At 33.8% G+C, this 26,600-nt stretch overlaps 2 protein-coding genes across 5 annotated transcripts in view; one reads left to right on the top strand and one right to left on the bottom strand.

The window, feature by feature from the left end:
• LOC127285794 (pre-rRNA-processing protein TSR1 homolog) overlaps positions 1–26,600 on the top strand; it is a 141,584-nt gene that overhangs the window by 39,251 nt on the left and 75,733 nt on the right. For both annotated transcript variants that reach the window (XM_051311971.1, XM_051311970.1), the window contains exon 3: positions 6,545–6,788. In XM_051311971.1, the coding sequence (XP_051167928.1) occupies positions 6,545–6,788 (244 nt within the window). The remainder of the gene's footprint in view (positions 1–6,544; positions 6,789–26,600) is intronic.
• LOC127285797 (antifreeze protein Maxi-like) lies at positions 386–25,137 on the bottom strand. Of its 3 annotated transcripts, none has more exons than XM_051311976.1 (10): positions 22,909–25,137; positions 21,378–21,567; positions 21,134–21,223; positions 20,934–21,032; positions 20,697–20,809; positions 2,142–3,021; positions 1,836–1,964; positions 1,455–1,733; positions 880–1,104; positions 386–810 (listed from the first exon to the last, which is right to left on the bottom strand). In XM_051311976.1, exons 6-10 carry the CDS (start codon positions 2,323–2,325, stop codon positions 389–391), a joined length of 1,239 nt encoding a protein of 412 aa, XP_051167933.1. In that variant the 5' UTR covers positions 2,326–3,021; positions 20,697–20,809; positions 20,934–21,032; positions 21,134–21,223; positions 21,378–21,567; positions 22,909–25,137; the 3' UTR covers positions 386–388. The 3 variants fall into 3 exon arrangements, with proteins under 3 accessions (XP_051167933.1, XP_051167934.1, XP_051167935.1); XM_051311978.1 differs by having other exon boundaries at positions 639–800; positions 22,909–25,135; XM_051311977.1 differs by lacking the exon at positions 21,378–21,567.

Raw genomic sequence — 26,600 nt, 5'->3', positions numbered from 1 at the left:
TTGTAGATAATGTCATTTTCTCTTTTCTCTAGGGTCAGGAAATGTTGCAACATGTTCTCACTATAGAGCAAAGAGAAAATGACATTATCTACAAACGATGGCAGCACGTGTACTTGGCGGGATTATTTAAAAATTATAGGGCTCACCATAGTTAAAGTTTTCATGTAGCAGCGGCGAGTACGGACTTGGAAAATTTACTGCTTATGTGCACTCATTTTGGTTAAAGAAATTCTTTAACCACAGTGACTCTGGAGTTAATAACAATTTAAAATTTATTATTAACTCCGGAATCACTGTGGTTAAAGAATTTCTTTAGAGAAAATTTATTTGACAGGAGTTAAATAAATAAATAAATACATTTTGTTTTCATTATAATTTAATTTTTATTTTATATATTTTTAAATGGCGCAAAATTTAACAAAGTGAGGTCATTGACCTCTACATTGCGTATACGTTTTTCTTTCAAATATAATTTGGTATTTTTCAAAGATGTTATATATTCTTTGTATGCTTCTTCATTATTGTGTTGACGGTGCTGGGTTATCAGCGTCAACACATTAAAATCCGACCATACGAACAAATTTTTTACCGAAGTTTGATATAACTTGACATTTTTTATGCAGGGATAAACATCGAAAAATTGTACTGCAAAATTGCCCGATGCGCTACGCGGTTTTTTTATTATTAATACTGGCTGTTTCACCAGTCTCTTGCCGTACTGGCACCACGCAAGTTTTCCTTCTTCAAGGCGTCCAAATTTTGGTAGTGGTTTTACCTTCTTTGTTAAGGGTTGAGAGCAACTACGTGATGCTGAAAATAGTAAACCATTTATTTCGTGCATTTGTTATTAAAGGGTTTAATATTTAAAAATATACTTACTCGACGCTTCGCCAAACTGCGGAAGAGAAACGGGTTGTGAAGAAGATTTCGACATCATCCTTTTTCCCGGGCAGACGGGGATGGTTGACTCGCTGCCATCAATCGATGAAGAGTCGGAATCTTCTTCCCGCTTTCTCTTCTCCGCAGGGACGAAAGCGGCGACCGGCATCGTAGTTGCGGAAGTGATGGAAAAACCACCAGTTCTTCCAATTCCAGATGGACCGGCTGCAAAGTTAAAATAATTTTTTAATGAAAGTTGCTCAGAGTAAAATATATTCTTACTTTGAGTGACTCCAGTGGTACTTTGGGTCAAATATCACTGGAGTCACTCAAAGTAACATATATTTTTACTTTGAGTGACTCAATAGTTTTAATTAAAAAAAAAAAAAAATTTCTCACATTCCACTCCAGTGGTACTTGGGGTCAAGTATCATTGGAATCACTGAAAGTAACATATATTCTTACTTTGAGTGACTCCAGTGGTACTTTGGGTCAAATATCACTGGAGTCACTCAAAGTAACATATATTTTTACTTTGAGTGACTCAATAGTTTTAATTAAAAAAATTTTCTTACGTAGTGATAATATGTCATCAATGTTCACGATGACTGTCGCAGCAGCAGCACCAGCAGCAGCACCGGCAGAAGCACCAGCTGCAGCACCCGTCTCTGCACCGACGCCGGCACCTATGGCTGCAGCTGTAGCTATCAAATCCGTTTCATTAGATTTAACTGCGGTCTGAATTGCAGCCACAGTACGGGCCTCCGCTCCGGCAGCAATGCCGGCATTTTCACCGGCAACGAATCCTGCAGCAGCTCCAGCTGCCGCATTTGTCGCCCGATCACGAATGGAGACTGAAAAAGAATGATTATTATAATGTCGTTAATATAATTTTATATAATTCTAATTCGCACGGGTATTGCGAATTAGAATTATATAAAAATAACGTTACTTACTATCGTCATCGGCGACTGATGTTATAACAGCAGCTGCTCCTGCTGTAGTGCCAGCAGCTCTACCTGCTTCTGCTGCTGCTGCCTCCACTATGGCCATTCCAATTATTTCTTGGACGCCCTCGGGACCGGCTGCAAAGTTAAAATAATTTTTTGATTAAAGTTGCTCAGAGTAAAATATATTTTTACTTTGAGTGACTCCAGTGATACTTTGGGTCAAATATCACTGGAGTCACTCAAAGTAACATATATTTTTACTTTGAGTGACTCAATAGTTTTAATTTAAAAAAAACAAAAACATTTTCTTACATTCCACTGATGGTTCGTCAACTTCCTCCTCGTCTTGGTCATCAGAAATGGATATGATTTCGACGGTGGTGGAACTTCCTGACGGAATGCTCTCTGCTACTTCCATGGGGACCGGAGAATCATTCTTGTCCTTAGATCCATACTGGCCCCACACAAGGTCATTTATCTTAATAGACACGTACATGTTTTTACCTACACCGTTCTGTAATCGTTCATTTGGAACGAATAAGGGTCTTCCAGGTGTTGCTGCAGCGGGAATCGGAGAAGGCGAACCGGCCGTCGGTTCCTTTGGGGCAGGCGTTGACGATGATCCAGCGGAAGGTGTAGAAGAAGGAGAAGTCGGAGAAGGCGAATTGGCTTTTTTTTCATCGATTTCTTAGGTGCTCCTGGCGGTGAAAGAGAACGTTTTCTTTTTTCAACCGAAGACGGACGGGCTCTCGGTTCCATTGAGAGATGCGACAACGATGGTGCAGCGGAAGGTGTAGAAGAAGAAGAAGTCGGAGAAGGCGAACTGGCTTTTTTTTTAGAGTTTTTTTAGGTACCGAAGAAGGTGTAGGCGACGACGATGGTGCAGCGGAAGGTGTAGAAGAAGAAGTCGGAGAAGGCGAACTTGCTTTTTTTTAGAGTTTTTTTAGGTGCCGAAGAAGGTGAGCAGAACTTTTTGGAGGCGGCTTTCCCCTTCCAAGTTTTGTAACGCTGCTTTCCGGCGACTTCTAATTTCCTGGCCAAGGTCCGGAAGGACCTTTTTTCTGAAACAACGTCATTAGGGAGTGGTCTCGGCAACCTCGGGGCCATTTCTGACGCTTCGTTGCCGAAGACAATATTGTCTTTGATGGTGTAGATTTCTGCAGAATGGTCCTCTTTATCAAACGTGTCCTTCCTAAAACATTAAATAAACAAATTAGTTTTTTGCAAATTTTGAAAACAAATTTTTTTTCACAATTTAATTGTTCTAAGGATTTTTGAGCTCTCAAAAGTATTTGCAAAGCCAGCAAATTGTGGAAAAAATTTTGTTTGCAAAAGGTGCAATTAATCACCAGCATAGAAAATTTTGCAAACAAAATTTTTTCCACAATTTGCTGGCTTTGCAAATAGTTTTGAGAGCTCAAAAATCCTTTGCACAAATCAATTGGTCAGTTGGTTTTAAAGTTAGATGATTTTTTATGTGTAAAAGTGAAAGTGGAGTGAAAATGGAGTGAAAGTGAGTGGTGCCGTAATTTTCCCCAAATCTCAAATGTCATAATATTCATTTGACATAAAACCAGTTGACATAACCAATATTTGTCATAATTTTTTTGGTCATAATTTTACTTTAGCATAAATTTTAATTGACATACTAATTATTCAGCATAATTCGCATTTGACAGAATGTTTATTTAGTATAAGTTATATTCGGTATAACTTTCAATTGTCAAAATTTTTATTTGGCATAATATACATTTGTCATAATCTTTATTTGACATAATTTTCATTGATCATAATTTTAATTTGGCATAATTATCATTCATCATAAAATGTATTTGATATAATGTTCATTCGTCATAATTCTTATTAGTCATAACTTTCATTTGTCATAATTTTTATTTGGCATAATTATCATTTAGTATAAAATATATTTGATATAATGTTTATTCGTCACATCGATTGTTTAATATAATTTTCATTTATAATAATTCTTAATTGGCATAAATTCAATTTAACATAATTGTTATTTGATATAATGTTAATTTGTCATAATTTACAATTCTCATAATGCTCATTTGTCATAATTCTTATTAGTCATAACTGTTATTTGTCATAATTACTGATTGACATAATGTTAACTTTTTATAATAAGCACTTGACATAATGTTTATTTCGCATAATTTAAGTTTGACATAATGTTCATTAGACATAATTTTAATTTGACATAATGTTCATTGTTCATAATTTTTATTTGTCATAATTATCATGCAGTATAAAATGTACTTGATATAATGTTCATTTGTCATAACTATTTTATGACATAATGTTTATTTGTAATAATTTTTAATTGGTATAACGCTTAATTAGTATAATGTGTATTTGACATACTGTTCATTTGTCATAATTTTCATTTGACATAATTCCCATTTGTCATAACTTTATGTGTCAACGATTTTTTGCTGTATCTTCCCATCCTTGGTTTTTTAATTAGTAGTTTGTATATGTTGGTAAAGTAGATTAGGTGATTGTCGAGGGGCTGGCGGGGAATGGGACTTCCTTATCGGGATCCGCCAGCAGATAATCCTCCAATTCTCCCACATTTTGTCACTCGTCGTCGGAGTCGGAGAGATCGAGAACTTCGATTATATCTAAACCCATCTCCGGTGTGGTGTTGTTGTCTTGCTCCGTTAGATATACAATTGTTGAACAATTGAGAGAATAATGACCAATTCGCAGCACAAAATTTTTCTAAATTACAAAAATAATATAAACTGTAACCACTTCACAATTATGTAGCAAAAGGAAACCAAAAGGCAAGAGCGATTCAGAAGCAATCCAGGAAACAAGTGATCGTATGGTCAAGCATCTTCGCGAAGCTAGGTTCTGCTAAATAGGGATAATTTTTTCCACCTAATCAGTTCCTCCAGAAATTAGCATAAGTGGGGAAAAGAGTAAGCAGGTAACTCTTAATCATTTTCCCGACAACAAACGAAAGACAAAATTAATAATTCGAAAATATAATTCCATATGTTGAAAGGAATACAAAATTCAATTAACTTTTGGAAAACAACTTCTGTTTATAAAAATACAAAGTATTAACGTTTTGAGTGGTAGAAATAGTGAAAATTTTAATCAGTTCGATTATTTTAAACTTAAGAAACAAATTTTCAAAACAAATGGCCAAATTAAAATTTTTTGGGATTCTGGTATTTCGTTATTTAAATTTCCCATATCGATTGCATCGCATCTTAGTCTGGCGCGTTCGCGCTGTTTTTTTTTGTTTGTTGCTTCCATCACACAATTTGACTTTAACGAACAAAGACAATAGACTAGAATAGTCCCCGTAAAACTAAGACTGAATCTCCAAATTATCGACTCCAAAAGCAAAACAAGTGGCATTTTTATATATTTGTATTTTTATATATTTGTATTTTTATATATTTTTAAATTTATATATTCTTTTAAACTATAAGAAATTTTCGAATTATATATTTCTCTCAAAGATTGTTTCAGATAGTCCATTATGGTCACGGTTTGAGAAATATATCTCAAGATGTTTGGAAAATTCAACATCGTTGACATGAAACTGGAGGAAAAAAGTATTTGGAAAAAGCGTCAAAGTAATGTCAAAAGTAAATGGAGTCTCTTTTTCGTATTTGATAACGTTTTCGCAACAAGTGAGGAAAACCTGAAAGATGATCATACTAGGAAGGTGGTAACTGCCCTTATTGGACCATCAGGATCCGGGAAATCCCACTTGTTACATGAGATATTAAAAAATATTACGGAAGAAAATACATACCGAGTTGTGGAACTCGCTTCAACACCAAGAGACCAGGTGAAGTTGTTTTTGGATAATGACGATTCAGTAGAGGAGTACCCCGTCAAAATGTCAGGAAATGTAAAAAAATTCGTTCCGTAAAATCGACAAGATAGGGACAGATATAATGAAAATAGTTGGCCTACGAATAGTTTGCAGCACTCCAAATTGTCCTTGATCTTCAAGAGGAGTACTTCTTATTGAAGTTAAAAACAAGAAAGAGTGCTCATACCTACTAGATTTTCCTGGAGATGAAGGTTATGATACGACCCCATAATCCAAGGTAGTAAGGGATATACTACTAAAAATTGGGATGGACATAGTCCAAATTAAGGTTATTGTCAACAATCAGAAACATCTGCAAGACCATCCAATCAAACATTACCACATAAAAAATCCATTGAAAATGTGGTTCAAGCCAGAATTCTACTATTCTCTTTTCTTCTTTTTAACTAGTAACAACGTTGTTGCTAAATTAACAAAATATTATTAAAAAGTAAATATTATTATAGTACGTTATTTATGTATCTATGTAGTTTGTAAATAAATTTTTAAGAAATTAAAAAAAGAATGTTTTTGTACATAAAAAAAAAAATTGACTAGACCTTTTATAATTTTTAAATTTTAATCCTGTTAAATTAAATAATATTCGTGTTGTTGTATAGACACCTATTAATATGTGACTATATTCTGTATACAATTTATATTGTTCAATGATTTTTTAGTTTCAACATTAATGTATGTGTTTTAATTATTTGTGTATAATTTTTTATACTAACAACTGATTCATTTATCTCATGTTTAGTATAAAAATTTTTTTTATCTCACATTTTTTGTCCCTGACCATCAAAGATTCATATTATATGTATTCTAAATTTTTATTCTATTTTGTCCATAGCATTAGCAGAATTAAACGACGGTTCTCTTTAATTATACCTCCAGTTGGTGATGTAATTTCGACTTTGGATGCTGCAAAAGTCTCTGATACAGTTATGTTTTTAGTTTCTGCAAAAACGAACAATGAAGGTGATATATCAAAAGTAGTTGATTCATGGGGACAAAACATTTTACCAACAGTTCTGGCTCAAGGTTTGCCCGCAGCTGCAGTAGCGCTTACAAATTTGGAGAATATTCCTATAAAGGTTAATAACATTAAACGATTATTTGATTAATTATTATTCTTCCCTAACATCACATTATATCACTTGAATATCATGGGGATATTTATTTGCAATATTTCTGTAATATATAGGGGAGAGGGCCCCAAGATGGACATAGTTTTTATTTTGTGCTTTACAATCCAAACGTTTTAGAATATTAAAAAATGGTGCATACCGTATAAAAGTACAACTGTCTCCGTAACGGCGTGAGTGTGATACCGTCGTCGGAATCTAATGTTGTCTCTAATTAAGAAAATTAATGTGGATAGGATATACCATAGTTGATTTCACCAAAGATGAGAAGTCACAACTTTAATACTAATAGATAACTTTATTTGAGAACACAAAATACAAGAAAATACTTGTAATACACAAACTATGTAAAGTGAGAAATACGTAAAAATTTCAAATTCTGATGTTCAGAAAATTTTCTAAGTATAAACATTCGAAAATATTCTAATTTCCACTTCGCGAAATTTTTCTAAGTCCAACTTTTAAGAATTTTTCTAAGTATGAAAACTCGGAATTTCTTTAAGTATGAAAACTCGGAATTTTTTTAAGAACAAATTGACGTAAATTTTCTAAGTACAAACTTTCGTAGATTGGCTAAGTACAAACTGTTGCGGGTTAGAACTAAGGCTAGTCAGAGAAGTAACTTCCTTGAGAGACAGTGATGCCAAGCCGCACACCAATTCCACTCCCACCATGCCGCCCGTGCGCCTCCCTCCATACAGCCACACACACAAGTATAAACCGACAGCCGGTTAATTTCACGCGCGAACTTTTGAATTCTTTATAATATAAATATACTTTTATTAATGTTATTATAGATAGTCAAGATGTTATTTGTTTTTGGTAAAAATCCACATTTTATTTTTAAAATTCTTATTAAATGAGCTTTCGCCCGTCAACGTCGGGCCTCATCAGATTTAAATACAATATGGATTTCCACTCTCATTTAATAATTTTAAATAAAAAAATAATAAAAATTATAATAGAAAAATAATTTTCCCAAAAATTCCATGAAACCAAACATAATTCAAATTATGTTGCACGATGTTTATGTGTCGATATGTGTTGTACAGGACACGTGTTTCAACGGATACCAAAAACAAATAACATCTTGACTAAATTATGCAAATCCAAAAAAATTATCATCTATACTGTTATTATAGATATTTATTAATAAATTATTAATAAATATACTATATATATATACACACTATATTATAAATATAATATATTACATATACAGAATGTAATATATAAATAGTACTGAAAAATAAAATTAATGGTGATAATAATTAATATTAAATTAGTTAAACCTATCACTATAATCACTATAAGTAAAAAAAGATATTTTTTAAAATCATAACTGTTACGGACGGATTTCCGTAATTTTTAAATTTTTTTAGGCGATAAATATTATTTATTAAAAATAATATTTATATTATCAACGTTACAACTATTTGTCAATTATATACATACGTCTATACAACACACAACACACACACATACTAAGTTTCAGACACTAGAATAGTTAAATAATATTTCTAATTAATTCAATAAATATTTATAAATTCATTTTTTTATTTAATTTCTAAATCAAAGTTTATTTCGCAAATGAGTTCAGATTATTGAACTTCATATTGCGAAATAATTCAAACTAAATTAACAGTCGATTTCGCAAGTTGTGGGACTTACACTGCAAAGAGTTGCCACATTATTTTGGGAAAATGAGGAAACATATAAAGTATACCGATAATAAAGGTGGTTGAACCGATCACGCCACGATTAAAATGCAAGTTTTGCTAAAACTTGCATGGAAACAACGAGGTGTTGATTGCAAAATCAACCCTCCCACCACCTAAAATTATATACCAAATGGGTGTGATCGTTGCCACCAAATTATTATTCGAGGAGTCTTAATTTGTTTTTCCCGCAGAGCGGATGTATTTCCCGCCAAGGAGCGGATGAATATTAAAGTTTAACTCCCACTAAGAGTGGTAGAGAGGATCATTTATTCCCCATAGTAAGGGTTGAAGTTCATCGAGTTTTATTTATTAAAAATATAAGTGTTTATTCCACAATCTGTGAAGTCGACGAGTACATAAAAGTTCATTAAAATCAAGAAGATTATCTGAAAAGTATAAAGTGTCTAATTGTTAAAGTAAAGAATCCATTTCTTGTCTAAAGTATTTATTATATATTCGCAATTGTTTATATTTCAAGTTTACTGTTCAGAAAATTCAGATTTTGTGACCCAATATTCTGAATTTTTAATAAACAGAAATTGAAATATTGAAATAATTGTCCGAAGGCAATTAACAAAAACAAGTTTGATAAAAGAAAATATATAAAAATAAACGAAGGTGGAAAGATAGCTTCCGCATACTGCAGATTCATATGACAGATAACAATTTTACTTCTGAGAGTGAGAAAGTAATTTGATACTTTTCGGTATCATTTTAGTTATTATTATTTGGGTGAGTTGTCTTGAATTTATATTCATAATTTGGAAATTACAGAATCTCATAAAACCAACACTATTACACTTGTTTCATTTACACGAATTAATTTTTTGCTGTTGTTATTAAAATCCTACACTCATTATTGATCTTTTGTTTGTGTTCATAATATATGATTTTTGTGAGACTTGAATTATCAATTCAAGTAGTTTAACGTAGCAGTATTTTCCATTGTAATCATTTTTTATTTAAAGATCAATTGGGGTTTTGCATGTATTTTCTATTGGGGGTTGTATGAATAAATGTTACCTTATTTTATGTCAATTCAATTCTCAATTTATTTAATCACCTTTATTTGTGTTATCTCATTTCTTTCTTTGTGAACATTTTCAACGAAATACCGTCTACCCGGGGGTGTTGAATAGATAACACTCTAAGCAACAGTCCACTACCTTTTTCTATCTTGTGTAGCGAAGAGCAATTACGCTTACCGAATAAGCGGGTTGTTAATAATAAAAATTAGTGTTGTTTCTAATCTTATTATTTTTCTTCAAAATTTATTTTACTTTATTTTATTTTTTTTGTTAATCAACATCCATCTTTAACAAAATGGTGGCAGCGGTGGGATTTGTCGCTCATATTTTTGAGAAAATAATTTAAAAGAGAGAAAAATGAGAGATCAGTAAAGAGTGAAAAAAATAAATTTTCTTTCTAAAAATGTACATGTTTTAAAAACACAATTACAAACACACATTAAACACTGAGGATTTAAATGATGAAAAAAATGATGCAATTGAATTTATACACCATGAACAATTATTGAATTGAAAAATTTATTTATTGTGTCGATGTTATGATGCTTTAATTTTCAGACAAAATTTTTTTTTTGGGATTTTTGTCAAGTGCGCGAGTAGAATTTTTTGTTTAGTTCGCTAACGTCGAACCGAGACACAGTAACTACCCTTGCATTCGGCAAGCTCTGGTTTCTCTAAAAATTCGGGAAAAATTCCTCGACTTAACCTTGCCGGAAGTGTGTAGCCACTTGGGCAAGTGAGAGGATTAAAGTACGAAAAGTACAAAACGCGAATTTAAATTTTTGTTGTTGAATTAAAAATTCTAAATGTTTAATTTTTCTAAGTACGAGCACGAGAGTAAATCCGAAAAACAGAATAAAATTCGAGAACAAATCTTAACGAGAAGAAATATTAGTCCAGAAAAATTCGATGCGGTAAAAAGACAATTATTCGTGGAAAAAGAAAAAATCAAAGATACGCGTTCAGAAAATAGTTATAGTACATTAGCGCAATCGTTGCGAAAGTTAAAAATGTCGGGTAATTAATCGACTTATTTATTTGTTGCGAATTCAATGACCTACAGTAGCTAGGTAGTTTACGGGGTTAGTGTGTTCGTCATATTACAAAACACTACGAGAACCGAGTCGCGGCCAGAGTGCTGAATAGACAGAATATATATAGGTGAAAGAATTAAAATAATAATAAAAGAAAAAGATACGAGTTACAATGGGTCTTTAAAAAGAATTTTATTTGCGTTAATAATAATAATAAAAGCGAATTATTGAGATTTTATTGTGCGTTTAGATTTAAGAATTAGAAGAGATGATACACAGTTGTTTTATTAATCAAACAGCAGTAGACGTTTGAGTGCGATTTTCTTTCAATTGCGGTAAAGAGTATAGAGAATACGAAATAAGAAACCGTGTCGTGTTACAGAGTAACACGAGTATTTTTTTTTAAAATGGCATTTTTTTTTACGAAATAATAATTCAAGAAAATAAGAGTGTTAGTTTTTGCGATTATCAAGAAGATGAATAATTTTTGAAAAATTTTTTTTTTGTTTATTTTTGATTTTTGCGTTTTATTTTGCGAAAGACCATGACGGACCAGGAACGAAACGGGGAACGCCGTCAATCCGGTAATGGTGGCGACAACCATGGACACGCTGACAACCCTTTCGCGGACAATAGACGCGAAAATTTAAATGCATCAAGTGTAGCAGAACTGTATAGAGATAGGACAGATTTAGGTTTCCATTCCGGGCTACCTCTTCAGCGACCATTTATCGCAAACGGCGAAGAAGATGCTGGTTTTGCCGCTGCCCGATCTATTGCGGATACTTTAAATATACAAACCGCTCTACAACAGATAAGGGTTTTCGATGGAAGGAACATGTCGGTTAAAGATTTTATACAGGATATAGTAATGGCAGCTTTAACTTTCCCTCCTGAATATGAAGGAACTTTAATCGCCTCGGTGCTAGGAAAATTGTCAGGAGCAGCAAGGGACTGCACCGACAATAAACAATTTGCAAGACTCACAGATATAATAGATTTATTGAAAGAAAGATTCGCGCCCGGGCAACCGTTTGAAGTATATTATGGGGAAATCATGAATTTAAAAATGTATAGGAACCAGAACCTAGCCGACCTATATGACAGGTTGTTAAGACTGCTTAGCGGGGCAAGTGCAGCCCTACGCGCTACGTTCGACGCTAATACAGAGACAGTAACCATGAATGTAGTAAAGCAAACGGCGTTAAAAACATTTGTTGGGGCGTTGCCTGATGAAATCATCAATGCGGTTGACGCACGCGCCCCTAGGAATTTAGAAGAAGCTTATAGATGTGCGAAGTCTGCGCAGGATAGAAAAATGAAACCTATTAACGGGGGTTATGCGTCATATATCACTAACTATAACAACGAAAATCAGGGGGGAGGGCCCCAGCCTAGGGGAATGCAAAATGGTGCGAGAGATAATCGAGACTACGAAGATAGGAGGGATAGAAATAGATATCAGGTTACAAATCGGTCTAGAAGGGGGAGGTATCAAGATCTAGGTAACTACCAGCCCAGTTACGAGACAAGAAACGATAGAAGTTACGATAGGAACTATGGGAAAAATATTTATGGAGAATCCCATGTAGACAATACGGGGCGCAGCAATGACTATGACGACCCTAGACTTTATAACCCTAACGCGAATAGCAATAATTGGGGAAATAGGCAACCAAGTCCTAGCAGGTATTCGCAAGACCACCGTTATAGCAACATCAGAAATAGGGAAAGCTGGGAAAATAGATACCCAACCGATTATAGAAAGGGAGAGAGAAACATGTATCAAAATAGTAGAGCAAATTCAGTAGAAAGGGATAACACTAACCGTCCTTTAAACTGGGAGCTAGCTCGTCGGGAAGACGCAACGACGAGCTCGAACAACGCAATGCGTCCAATAGCGGTACGTTTCCAGGAAAACCCGTCATTTTCAAAATAAGCGAAACGGTAACAGAATCGCCCGCAGTAAAATTACCGGGAAATTATTTGGTAGGAGGAAAAGCTAGTTTCTTTGTAGATTCGGGGGCGGACATAAATATTATAAAATCAGATGCTTTAAGCCCGGATGCACCGGTCAAAACCTCCGAAGCGTCATACATGACAGGAGTGTCAAAAACAAGGGTTTATACCTTAGGTACGGTTGATATTACCATATTTGACAAACAATACACTTTTCATGTAGTAAAACCAAATTTTGGGGTCAGAACAGACGGCATTATAGGAAGGCCATATTTAAGAGAAGAAAGGGCCAACATTAATTTTTTTTATAATTCACTCATAACTGCATCGAGACCGGTACAACCCATTCCATTCATAGATCAGGAATCACATGAGGCTAGACATAGTTTGAGGAAAGAGGTTAAACCAGTACCGCGTCTGTTTAGAATCAAGGCTAGAACTAGGCAAATAATAGACATTCCAGTAGCCAATCAAGACCTTAAAGAGGGATATTTACCGAGAATAGAAGCCCCAGCCGGGTTAATGTTAGGTGAAGCATTGGTAAAACAAAAGAAAGGAAAATGCAAAATTATGGCAATTAATACTACGGAAAAAGAAATCGAAGTAGCTATACTCCCCCAACAGCTTTATCCGTTTGATTATGCAGATGAAAAAGAAATTTTTAGCAATCAACAAGAGGACCAACAAGAAGTTAAGGAACAAAGGGTTAAAGCAATTCTTGACAAAATGAATTTGGAGGGCTTGAATGAAGAAGAATTAAGTTACGTAAAAAAATGGATAGATTTAGGACAAGATAGGTTTCTAGTACCTGGCGACAAATTGCCAGTCACGCCTTTAGTGAAACATTACATTCCACTGTCAGACGATAAACCAATAAAATGTAGGCAGTATAGACAACCCCCTGAATATGAGGAGGCCGGAGCCAAACTTCTAGCAAAAATGTACGGGGATGATTTGATCGTAAACTCAAATTCAAGTTACAATTCACCTGTCTTAATAGTACCGAAAAAGGCAGACAAGGAGGGAAATAAAAAATATCGATTAGTTATCGATTTTCGCGCGCTAAACGATAAAATGGAGGGAGACAGCTATCCAATGCCCCTGATTAGTACAATCTTGGAGAGGCTAGGGGGCGCTAAATACTTCTCCGTTTTCGATTTAGCTATGGGGTATCATCAAATAGGTACGGCAGAAGAAGATCAACACAAGACAGCGTTTTCATCGGGCAGGGGACACTACCAATACAAAAGAATGCCCATGGGTATCAAAAATGCGGCTCCCACTTTTCAAAGACTAATGGATAACGTTTTGACGGGTTTACAAGGACCAGAATTGTTTGTTTACTTAGATGACATTATAGTATTCTCGGCCACGTTAGAGGAGCATGATAAAACCATTATACGTTTATTAGAGAGATTAAGAAATGCTAAGTTAGCCCTACAACCAGAGAAATGTGAGTTTCTGCGCAAAGAAGTAGCTTACTTAGGGCATTTAGTAGGGGAGGACGGGATAAAAGCTGACCCAAAGAAAATAGAAGCCATAAAGGATTTTCCAGCACCAAAAACTCAAAAAATGATACGTGAGTTTTTAGGTATCACCGGTTACTATCGGAAATTTATAGCTAACTACGCTAAAATCGCGAAACCTCTGTATGAATTATTAAAAAAGGACAAAATTTTTAAATGGGACTCCGAAGAAAGGAAAAGTCTACGCGCGTTAAAAAAGGAGTTATGTAGAAATCCAATTTTGCAACACCCGGACTTCTCAAAAATTTTTAAAGTTACCACGGACGCATGTGAACATGCTATTAGTGCAGTAATCACACAAGAAAAAGATGGCATGGATTTGCCAATTGCATTTTTTTCTAGGACTTTAGTGGGGGCGGAAAAAAATTACGATCCAACGGAAAAAGAATGTTTAGCTGTAATTTACGCGTTGGAAAATTTTAGGCCCTATTTATATGGCAGGAAATTCATACTAGCGTGTGATCACGAGCCGTTAAAAATCATAAACGAGGCTAGGAAACCGACATCGCGCATGACAAAATGGTTATTGCGATTGCAGGATTACCATTATGATTTCGAATGTAAACCGGGAAAAATAAACCGCTGGTTAAGAGGATTATCGGAAAATCCAAAAGAAGAAAAGTCCGATTCACAAGAAGAAGAATCTACGACTAGTGTTCAGGAAATTAGCGATAGCGTGGTGTCTAGCGATAATTCAAGTGACGAAATAGAAGAAAATTCGGAAACTATTCATGTGTTACCAATTAGTAGTGCAGCTAATTGTAATAAAAAGCGAGCTAGTGAAGTGTTAAACAATTTGCTAGAGAAAAATAAAGCGGGTCCTTCGACGGGAAAAACGAGTAAAGGACAGACAAAAACAGGAGCGCCTAACTATTTTAGAAATAGGGCTAAATCTGACACAAATGTAGATATTGAGCAAGGCACAGTAATGGAGAATAAACCTAAAAGGGGTAGACCACCGGGGAAAACCAAAACTAAAGAAGCAATACAGCCTGTGAATTTTACACCCATCGCGTCAAGGTTAAGGCCGAGAACTAAAACCGAGCCGGTAGTCGTTACGGAAAAAAACTCAAAAACTATTTATGACACACTCGTCTCAGAAAGTAATGAGTCGGATACGGAGTCAGAAACTAGAGTAGAGGCAGAAGATGTACCGATTTTGCGAAAAAGCCATAGTATGTTACCGTCTTTAAATGACACGAACGCAGAGGATACTGATGACGAATCAAGCGAAAGCGATAGCACTAATAGAGTTATACAACCTATCAGGAGCGACGAAATCGAGGTGTATTTAAGTCCTCCCGTAGATACATCAGAAGAAGAAAATGAAGAGGATATAACGATTTGCGAAACAGTGAATAATACACAAAGGCCCAACCAAGAAATAGCAGATAGTATTAGAGAATCAATCAAGCGTTTCGATTTATCAATGGCCGGTCATCAATCATATTTTTGGGATGACGAATTCGTGGAGGAACAGGCGAATGAAATAGAAAATGAAGAAGAAATAGAAAATGAAGAAGAAATAGATCAGGACGAAGTTAGATCAATAGATGAGATTATAGCGGACTTACAGGAAATCTCAGAACAAATAAATCAACCGGACAAAAGCACTTCGGAGAATAGCAATTTAGAAAAAGAAACTAGAGATTCGGTAAAAGACGCTATAAGTAGTAAGAAAACAGTCACTTTCGACACCCCCATCTCAAGGGCGAGACCTAATGCTCAATCAACCCCCTATGTACCTAACCCGATTCGGGAAGAATCAGAGTTAGACGATTTAGAAATAGAGCCTAGGCAAAAGGGAGTGGTTCCACGTAAAATAATAACGAACGAAGTAAAAAGGGTGCCTGATAAAAATAAGATAAGGTTCAAACCTGGGATAAACATAGCGGTGCCCCACATTGACGTTCGAGAACCTCCTTTCCAAAATACGAAACAAGATGAAAAGGAATTTGAACTAGATAGGTTGAATGTTCTAACCTATGATAGAGGACCATTAACGAATAATAGGGACAATTATGTTCATTTTATGTCAGCAGATGCAGAGCCATCTACACCAACGATTAAGTTGTTGATAGCGACAGGAAGAATAGATTTGCAGGAAATAAAAAGTAGCAAACCGAGGGTAGGACAGGTTCTAATTACGCCAAAAGGGAAATATAGGACTTTCACCGTAATTATAACAGAAAAATGCGATCAAAAAATAAACGAAGAGGATTTAGATTTCGCTTTGCACAATCTTAAAGGCATTTTAATCAAAGAGGGAATAAAAAGATTCAGGGTGTCGCGCTATGGTGACTTATTGGATGAATGGGGTGAAAAAGGTATAGAAAAGTTAGTAACAACATTTCTCAGCAGTGAAATCGAAATTAAGTTATGCTACGGAAAAATAAACATTCCCACAAAGGAATATCGCGAGAAAATAATATCAGAATACCATGACAGTTTAATAGCAGGTCATAAAGGGGTAAACAAAACGTACCAGCGAATCAGAGAAAAATTTACATGGCCAGGATTAAAACAAGATATTACTGAATATATCCGAAAATGTAGAAGTTGCGCGCAAAGAAAGATAATACGAACAAAAAATAGAGAACCAATGCTCATAACCGATACACCCCTAGAAGCGTTCGACAAAGTGTGCCTAGATACGGTAAGAAAATTACCCACTACGGCGGATGGAAATTGTCACGTATTGACTATGCAAGACCAGTTAAGCAAATATTGCATATTTATACCCGTCCCAGACATAAGTGCGACGACAATAGCTCACGCTCTAGCAACGCACTTGTTTTCAATTTATGGAGCACCTAAAACCATCCTAACAGATAGGGGTAGAATGTTCACCAGCAATTTAATGAGATGATTAGCCAAACTTTTTAAAGTGTCACAAATAACCACTACTGCTTATCATCCACAAACGAATGGTGCCCTAGAGAGAAGCCATGCCGTATTAGCAGAATACATTAGACATTACGCTAATTCAAACGACGATTGGGATCGCTTATTACCCTTTGCGATGTTAGCATACAATACCTCAGTACATAATGCGACTAAATTCACACCTTATGAGGTAGTATTTGGGAAAAAGGCAAGGATTCCCACATCTTTTCCCACAGAAGAGAAGTTAGCAACGTACGAATCCTATTTGCAAGAATTAGTTACGCGGCTTATTGAAATCAGGAGGCTAGCGGCAAAAAATATAATAGACGCTAAAATTAAATCAAAAGAGCTTTATGACCAACAAGCTAGACCGTTGGATATAAAAGTAGGTGATGTAGTAGATGTAAAAGAAGAGGTCAGAGCAGGAAAGTTTGAACCTTATTATCATGGACCCTACGAAGTTATTTCCATCACTGAGAATAGCAACTTAATTCTATGCGACGCTGAAGGAAAAAGGTTTAGAAAACACAAAGACCAAGTCAAAAAGGCGTACTTATGACTAGAAAACGAAGCAGGATTTCTGGAAGATAGGGAAGGTTTCATACATGTTTTTACCGACGGGGCTTGTAAAGCTAACGGCAAAGAATCAGCGAGAGCAGGTATAGGAATATGGTTCAATAAACAACATCCTCTCAATGTCAGTGAAAAAGCGAAGATAAAACAAACCAATAATGGAGCAGAAATAGAAGCTATCGTGAAAACAATTAGCATATTAAAGAAAAAAGGGGTATGCAAAGTCAGGATACACACCGACTCTAAGTTTGCGATAGATGGTTACCTGAGCTGGTTACCAAAATGGCAGAAAAATGGGTGGAAAACTAATAGAAGGAAAACTGTAGTTAGTAAAGAAATATTTAGCAAACTAAACGACAATATAACAGGGATTAAAGTAGAACTAATTTATGAACCAGGGCATAGTGGAATTAAAGGCAACGAAGAAGCCGATAGTTTAGCTAAACTAGCTATAGAATAGAAAGACGGTTTCTGCCCAAACCCAATAGATTAGCAAATTTAACTAAACGTTAGTTTAAAATTTTGGTTGCAGAATCACAGCCGAAAATGAAGGGGATAGCGCTATTTCTAACCGGGATCTTATTAGCAGTCAGAGGACAAAATTCAGGCATCACTATAATACCAATGAACAAAAGTTCAGGCATTTATTATGAAAGAATATCCACAGTACTAAGAACCACCAGGTTTTGGAGAACAGCCATTGTCTTAGACATGGAAGATTTCTTAAACCAACTACCAATTTTCGAAAAACACGTAATGGGATCTAACGAGCCATGTAGGAAAATATTGGGCAGTAATTGTCATCACTTCGCGGACACGGAAGGCTTGAAAAATAGGTTGGAAATAGCTAGATTGCACTGGAAAGAAGTACAAAGGGTTATCAAAGCCCTAAAACATTCGGAGTCAACAAAACGAGAATTCCTAAATAACAGAATTAACAAAAGAAGTGCACCATTAATCGGGATACTAGGAAAACTGATAGGCCCCACGATCGGAGTTTTAACCTACGAAGAAGGAGAAAACTATAAGGCGGTTATGTCAGAACTCAATGAAGCTCAAAGGAATATTTCTCATCTAATGGGCGAACAAACACATGTAGTCCGAGCGGAATTACACAAAATGTATGACATAGCCGAAAAACAACACAATCAATCGCAAGAGTTCAGGGAAAATTTAAGAGCGTTTGAGGATGAAATTTTACGTTTACGAAAGGAATTGGATCACGAAGCTTATTTGAACAATATTAGGAATGCCATTGAAAATTGGAACCGCGAAATAGGGATTTACGAACACAGTCTAAGTGAAACACTTGATATAATGTATAAGGCGAAAGAAGGAAAATTGTCACCTAAATTGTTAACAGACGAACAACTAGTAAACATAGCAACAGAGGCGAAGAAGTATTTGAAGGGCGTGGACTTTCCGGTACCTATAGACGATATAACACTTTCAGATGTGGATAGAATCTCACAAACAGACATACACACTAGCGAGAATAATTTGATTATAACCTTAGATATTCCTCTGGTGGAAGAAAGAATTTACACATTATATAAGATGCATGAAGTGCCGGTTTTACAAGAGTCAGGAGAGAACGGAACTAGAGCTTATATATCAGCATATGCAAAATATCTAGCAATTACAAGCGATGAAAGGTATTATTTTTATCTAAATGAGGAACAACTTAAAAGCTGCAAGCAGATAGAAGATAAATACATATGTTATCACATGCATGGAGTTTACGATATTCTGTCAGTACCGGGTTGTGAGGCCGAGCCTCGAAGAAATCCAAGCAACGAAACCCTAAAAATTTGTGACATCAGGTTCACTAAAAATCAACAACCACTTTGGGAACCACTGATCACAACAGGTAGTTGGTTATACTCTCTTATCCATTCGGAAATAGTGTATTTGAATTGCCCACAGAGAGAAGCCGAAGCTTATACTTTGGCAGGTATAGGAATTGTACATGTGGCGAGAGAATGTGTTCTTAAGTTAGATACTATAGAATTGCCGAGTCTTCAAATTAAAGAGAATCCGTATAGATATCTTTATAAACCCAAACTCGAATTGAAGTTAGAAAATGTATCATTGATACTGAAAGATGTAGGTCGGAAGGTTGTAGTAGTAGAAAACGACAACAAATTCTTTTCATGGAAAAAGTCGGATTCAGACGAAAAACTGAAATTATTAGAGAAAGAATTCGAAGAACAAAGCCAACGTGTGTTGAACCAAAAACTCAATGAGACGTATTCCCCAATAATGATAGGAATTTAGGGCACGGTCACCACAATAGCAATTTTAGCAACAGCGATAATTATTATGATTACTTGTAAGAAAAGATCCACAACCATAAACAATATCCTGAATGGAAAGGACAAAACAAATGAAGTACCACTAAGAGATTTATCCCAAGACATTCCAGCCGAAATAAATCAAACAAAGGTTACGACATCCACAAAAGAAGAAGCTACAGCCAGCTTTTCAGAATCTATTCAAGTATTAACTTCAGGGACACCTACACCAAAACCAAAAAGAAGAACCGTAATGTGCCCAGTTGTAAAAGTCCATTAAAAAGAAGAAAAAAAAAAATAATCATTTTTTTTTTAAACCAATAATAACATAGATCGGGTTGATCCAATATATATATTTTTTTTCTGGGTATATAGTTGTATATAGTAGCATTTTTTTTTTTTAAAAAAAAAAGGGGAAAGAACTAACAAAATAGATTTAAGTTAAAAAAAAAAGGGGGGGAAATATATGTTTTTTTTTATATATATAGGATTTTTGTTTTTTTTTACAAATATTAGCTGCCACTAATGCATATTTATGCACGCGCAACTAGGTATAAACAACCACAATTAAGATGTTTGTCGCTGAGTAGGGAAAAGCATCTTATTAGCCCAGTTGCAGGTCAACAAGTAATGTAAAAATGGGTTCTAAAAGAAAAAGGGGTATTCAACAAAAAAAAACATACAGATATACATATATATACAATAATAAAATCAGCACATTATTAGAATTACATTCATAAAAAAAAAATTACGGTTGTAATATATACTTACTTTAAAGCTGACGCCACAAAAAAAAAAGAACAGGGCGAATTAGAAATAGACAAGGGTAAACTTACTTAATAAAAATTAGGACCAGCCCACCGATATTCCGTTCGGATGGTACCATCAGCTAAGACTCTACGCTGAGCGATCAGCTGCAGGACCACTTGCTCGTCAGCCGCAGGGGGTTCTAAAAAAAAAAAAAATAAAAAAAAAAAAAAATATATATAAAAAGGAGGGGGTAGTGAAAAAGTTATAATTTTTACATACATACATTAACTGAATTACTAGAAGTAATAAAAATAAGCTAATACCTTCCAAAGGTAAACCCTCCGGAAAATAGGGGTTGGTCTGGGTGGAGCTGGCTCGTGTCAAGCGAGATCCAACGGATTCAACACCAGTAGAAAGGGGGGCTAGAAAAAAAAAAAGGAAAAATTTTTTTTTACAATAAAAATTGAGGACGGGGTAAAATATAGGGGTATAAAAATATATTTTTTTTTGGGAGGCTACTAACCTGGGCTATAAGGTCGTGCATGGGCGTCAAAATACGCCTCAAATACAGGATCAGGGGAAGCAGGAGTGTCCGGTATTTCACTTTGGACGGCTAGAAAGAAAATTTTTTTTAATATTTTTAAAAAAAAAATATATAAAAAAAAAAAACTAAATAAAATTAAATAAATGAAATAAAAAAAAAAAAAAAAAATTTATGCAAAACATTATTTTTTTTTTAAATTTTAGGGGTAGTTATAGACACTTACGGGTACTAGTGAGTAAGGGTAGAGTAGAGGCGTCACTGATTGGGTACTAGTGAGTAAGGGTAGAGTAGAGGCGTCACTGATTGCACTACAAGTGGAATCAATCTCTACCTCGGGCCAAACAATGACCTCACGGCGAGTAAGGGAAACAAACTCCAAATCACTGGAGCCGGAGGCAGGGGAACTCATAATACTAAAAAAAAAAGGGGAGAAAAATTAAGAAACTATAAGTTTAAAATATAATTAGTATGTTTTTTTTGGGGAGGGAACAATTAATTATTAACTAATAATCAACATTTGATTATTATTGATTTAAGTAGTTATTAATTTGAGTTGGTTAAGTAATTAATTGATTAATTGATTAAATGACATTTAAAAAAAAAAAGAGAAAAAATATATATTATATTAATCAAGGGATAGAACTAACAAGGGTAATGCATCTTTCTTTGGGGAGTTAATTTAAAAAAAAAAAAAAAAAAAAAAAAAAAAAAAAAAAAAAAAAAAAAAAAAAAAAAATATAAGAATAAAAAGATATAAAATAAATGCCGCTAAACGACGTTAAAAACTAAGAGAGAAATAATATAAAGCCACACATACATTAGGCATAAGAGTAACAGAGAAAGACAATGAGAAAACAGAGAGGACAGAAGGTTGTGAGCAAAGTGCATTGGAGAGAGAGAGAGTGAACGGGGAGTTGCAGCACGCAGTGTCTTTCTCTCTCGCACAAGGTCGAGGGACGCGAGGGGAGCTTACACTCAACGCGTTCAGCGCGGAACCCCACTACAAGGCCAATATCATTTGACTAATTTTTTTTCTTTACGATTTTTTTTTAACCACAAGAAATACTGATATTTAAAAAAAAAATTTTTTTCCCTACTAATAATTATAATAACGAAAGTTTTTCATTTTTTTTTTAATTATTTTAAAACAAAATTCAATTCAAAGATTTATCCAAGAATCAATTAAAATTTTGAAAGATATCAATAAGTTTGAATAAAATAATTTCACAACGATTCAAAAAAATTAATTTAAAATTCATATTTTAATAAATTCACATTCAAAATTATTTATATATAAAAAAAAAAAGGAAAAGAGAGAATAATTAAATGACGTATCTGAATAATTCAATTATATGGATGATGGAATGTTGTATAAAATAATAGATGTAATATTAGATATTGCGATGGGGTAATATCACATTAAATATAAAAAAAAATAGAAATAAAAAGAATTTTTTTGGGGAGAGTTAAATTCAAAATATATTAAAAAGAAAAAGATTAAACATGGCAACCTCGCAAAGACCGCGGGAAATTTGACACGCGAGAGAGACGGCTTATCAAAAAAAAAAAAAAAACTCAGCAAAAGCTGAAAGAATAAGTTGGAAAGAAAAGAAAAATATAAAAGAATAAAAAAGGAAAAAATGAAAATATTTTAAATTATACTTATACTTCAAATATAAATTAAAATTGGTAATTACTCAATATAAAAAATATATGAAGGAGATATATGAAAAGGATTATTTGTTGAGACTTACCGATGTTGTAATTCTGGAACTAATCCATGAAACACAAGTTAAACAAATAATCCAACGTAATCCAAAAAAAAAAAATTTTTTTTTTGCAGTAAACACTTCGAATCGAACACAGAAAAGAAAACAGAGTAAAAAGGGGGGAAGGGCGGACCTAGAGTAAATACACTACACATACACTTTGTTTTAACCACTTTACACTGTCAAAAAAGGGAGAGAACAAACACCAAAAAAATCACACAAATCACTAAAATAAAAAAAAAACGAAAAGAAAAAAATGAAACGCGATATAATTATTGCGTGCCGCTAGGACCGCGCGGAAACGAAACAATGGAAAAAGAAACAGGGATTAGAAGGAGGTAGAAACGAAGGGGGAAGGAAACCGCGACGGGCTGCAAGATGCTGCCACCGCGAGGATTAATTGCTGAACAATGTAAAGCCTAATGGCTTACCATAAGTACGCAAGTACTATAGGTAGCACAGAAAATAAAAGAGAGCGGCAAAGATATTTCAATTATCAGACAACAAGTTTTTTTTGCGTATTTTTTTTTATTTATTTATTTATAAGGATATTATTCAAAAAAAAATTATTGAAAAACCTATCGTTTTTTTTTTTAATATATATTAATAAATTTTACTAAAAGAAAAGATATATAGTAAAAATAACCACAACCTTTAACAGCACACTAACCATGAAAACAAACGAACTTTCGTTCTTTTATTTATTTAAAAAATTTTTTTTTGTTGTTTAATTTAAAAAAAAAAAAAAAAAAAAAGGGGGTATAGAACAAAAAAAAAGAGACGAACAGTGCAATTATTAATTTTTATTAAAATCAACAATAAAAACTCAATATTGTTTATTAATTAATGTTATATTTAATTCTAAAAACGTGAAAGATTTTTTTTATTATTAAGGAAAAGCGGAATTTCTTTTTAAAATACAATACATAATAATAATAATAAATAAATAACTAAAATTAGCACTCATGCCAGATGACCGGCATGCGTAAAGCCCATCTCTGAAAAAAACAAAACAAAAGAGAAAAACATTTTATTTTTTTTTATTTTAACAAAATTTTGTAAAGCAAAAAAAAAAGTGGGGGAACTTACCGTCTCCCACCTACTGCCCACTAAAACAAAATCTTCCCACTTTTCTCGGTATCTTTGACAAAAGATTAATTCTAATGCCGGATCAGTAGGACGTGGCCCATAAGTCCTCGGAAAAGCGGGTAAATGAGAATAAGGACTACAAAAAAAAGGGGAAGACATTTACGTTAAGAATTAAAATTTTATTTTTTTATGTATATTAACTCACGCAAAATTACAAATGTATAAATTCAGAATACTCACTAATTGGAGATATTAACACCCAAACAGCCCTGAATCTCCTCAATTTCCAAGGTATCAGGAACTGTGCACAAGGTGGGGTGTTGAAAGGATGCTGGCGCCCAGTAACCACGGTATTGATATTTTTTTTGCATCCCAACTCCAACGGTACTCCTGGTGCCAAATAACCTCCCCCACATCGCTTTTAACTGCTTTCCGCATACCCACCGAATCCAAGGGCCATTTAGAGAAAGAAGGGTTTCTAACTGGAGCATCTACCCACTCAGGTATAAAAATTTGAACCCTAAAACAAATTTTTCTTGTTTTAAGTAAAATCACAATTAAATAAACGTAAAACATTTTATATAAAAAAAAAAAGGAAAGGAAGTAATTAAACAAAATACATACCCACGTCAGCCACTCAACACTTTATCTGACTGCAATTTCTCCAGCTCGAACCTCTTCCAAACTAAAAAACCCGCCACATCCACCACGCCACTCCTAGCCAATTCAAGGGCCATCATATAAGAGTCGAAAGAAAGAGATTGGGAAGACATAAGTTGTTAAAAAAATTGCACAAAGAAACTTCAAACAAATAACAAATGAAACAAAATTTTGTAATATAGCTTAGAACTCGAGAAAGACTATAGAAAGACTGATCACGTAATATAAACGAACACTTAAAGGAAACACTTTCTGCAAACTAACAAAAATAAAAGAGGATCAGCAATTTTTACATAAAATATAATACAAAAATGCGACACATTTTTTTTTAGTATGAATAATATATAACGTGAATCAAATTCATTTCTACTAACCTTTTTCTCACCTTCATTAAAAAAAAAAAAAAGAGAGCTGTCAAGGGACGACAGCAAGAAAAGAGAGAGGGTTAGGGGTTGGAGAACATTTTTTTTTAAAATACTTTATCTCCAACATATTTTTGTATTATTATTTTATATATATATTTATATATAGCTATAAATTTTTTCATTTAATTTCTTTATCTATAATTTGAAACAAAACAGCTATCAATTATTTTCATTTTTTTGGGGGCATTCATCAACAAAATATATATATGTATGGATACGTATTGAAATATATGACACATTTTTTTTTGGAAAAGAAATCAAGAGTCAATATTTCATTTTTCTTTTTAATTATTTTAAAATACATTCCATACACTTGAATTTATGTGTTATTTTTTTTTAACTTGAGCAAAATTAGTAAACTATTAAAATTGATAATTATATAATAATTTTAAATTAACCAAACTTAACAAAAAAATTTCTAATATTTTTTTTCATAAATACCAATTTATAACGTAATCAAAACAATGAAATTTAATAATTTGCTGATTTTGAGTTTATGCTTTTATTTCTCTTTTTTTTTAGAAAAATATCAGTTTTTTTTTATTATTTCTGTCTACACGCACAACATTTTTTTTTTCTTTTAAGGACGAGAACTTATTTGATCTATCCCTAAAAATCTTCCTAAAACAAAAAAAAAGAGGAAACGACTATTTATCATTATAAAAGGAAAATCAGTTCTCGTTAGATTCTTTTTTTTCAGCTAATCTACAACATACAACATTTTGCGTTCTTGGACAATTTGTAAACATTTAAAAAATGTAAAACCACTAAAGGACCCTTTGTAAAAAAAAAATTATAAATAGATGACATCACACCTACACAGGCTGCCAAGGGACGTCAGCCAGAATAAAGGGGGGTATTTGTTACGGACGGATTTCCGTAATTTTTAAATTTTTTTAGGCGATAAATATTATTTATTAAAAATAATATTTATATTATCAACGTTACAACTATTTGTCAATTATATACATACGTCTATACAACACACAACACACACACATACTAAGTTTCAGACACTAGAATAGTTAAATAATATTTCTAATTAATTCAATAAATATTTATAAATTCATTTTTTATTTAATTTCTAAATCAAAGTTTATTTCGCAAATGAGTTCAGATTATTGAACTTCATATTGCGAAATAATTCAAACTAAATTAACAGTCGATTTCGCAAGTTGTGGGACTTACACTGCAAAGAGTTGCCACATTATTTTGGGAAAATGAGGAAACATATAAAGTATACCGATAATAAAGGTGGTTGAACCGATCACGCCACGATTAAAATGCAAGTTTTGCTAAAACTTGCATGGAAACAACGAGGTGTTGATTGCAAAATCAACCCTCCCACCACCTAAAATTATATACCAAATGGGTGTGATCGTTGCCACCAAATTATTATTCGAGGAGTCTTAATTTGTTTTTCCCGCAGAGCGGATGTATTTCCCGCCAAGGAGCGGATGAATATTAAAGTTTAACTCCCACTAAGAGTGGTAGAGAGGATCA

Source organism: Leptopilina boulardi, unplaced genomic scaffold, assembly GCF_019393585.1.
Source record: "Leptopilina boulardi isolate dan_hultmark-lab unplaced genomic scaffold, ZJU_Lbou_2.1 LbouV2_341, whole genome shotgun sequence".
Lineage (NCBI taxonomy): Eukaryota > Metazoa > Arthropoda > Insecta > Hymenoptera > Figitidae > Leptopilina > Leptopilina boulardi.
This window is presented reverse-complemented; position numbering and strand designations above follow the sequence as displayed.

Coding starts and splice junctions, on each gene's coding strand:
- LOC127285797 (XM_051311976.1), bottom strand. CDS start 2,325: ATGTACGTGTCTATTAAGATAAATGACCTTGTGTGGGGCCAGTATGGA. Junction 1,105..1,454: donor TGATGACATATTATCACTAC/GTAAGAAAATTT, acceptor TTAACTTTGCAG/CCGGTCCATCTGGAATTGGA. Junction 811..879: donor GCAGTTTGGCGAAGCGTCGA/GTAAGTATATTT, acceptor TACTATTTTCAG/CATCACGTAGTTGCTCTCAA.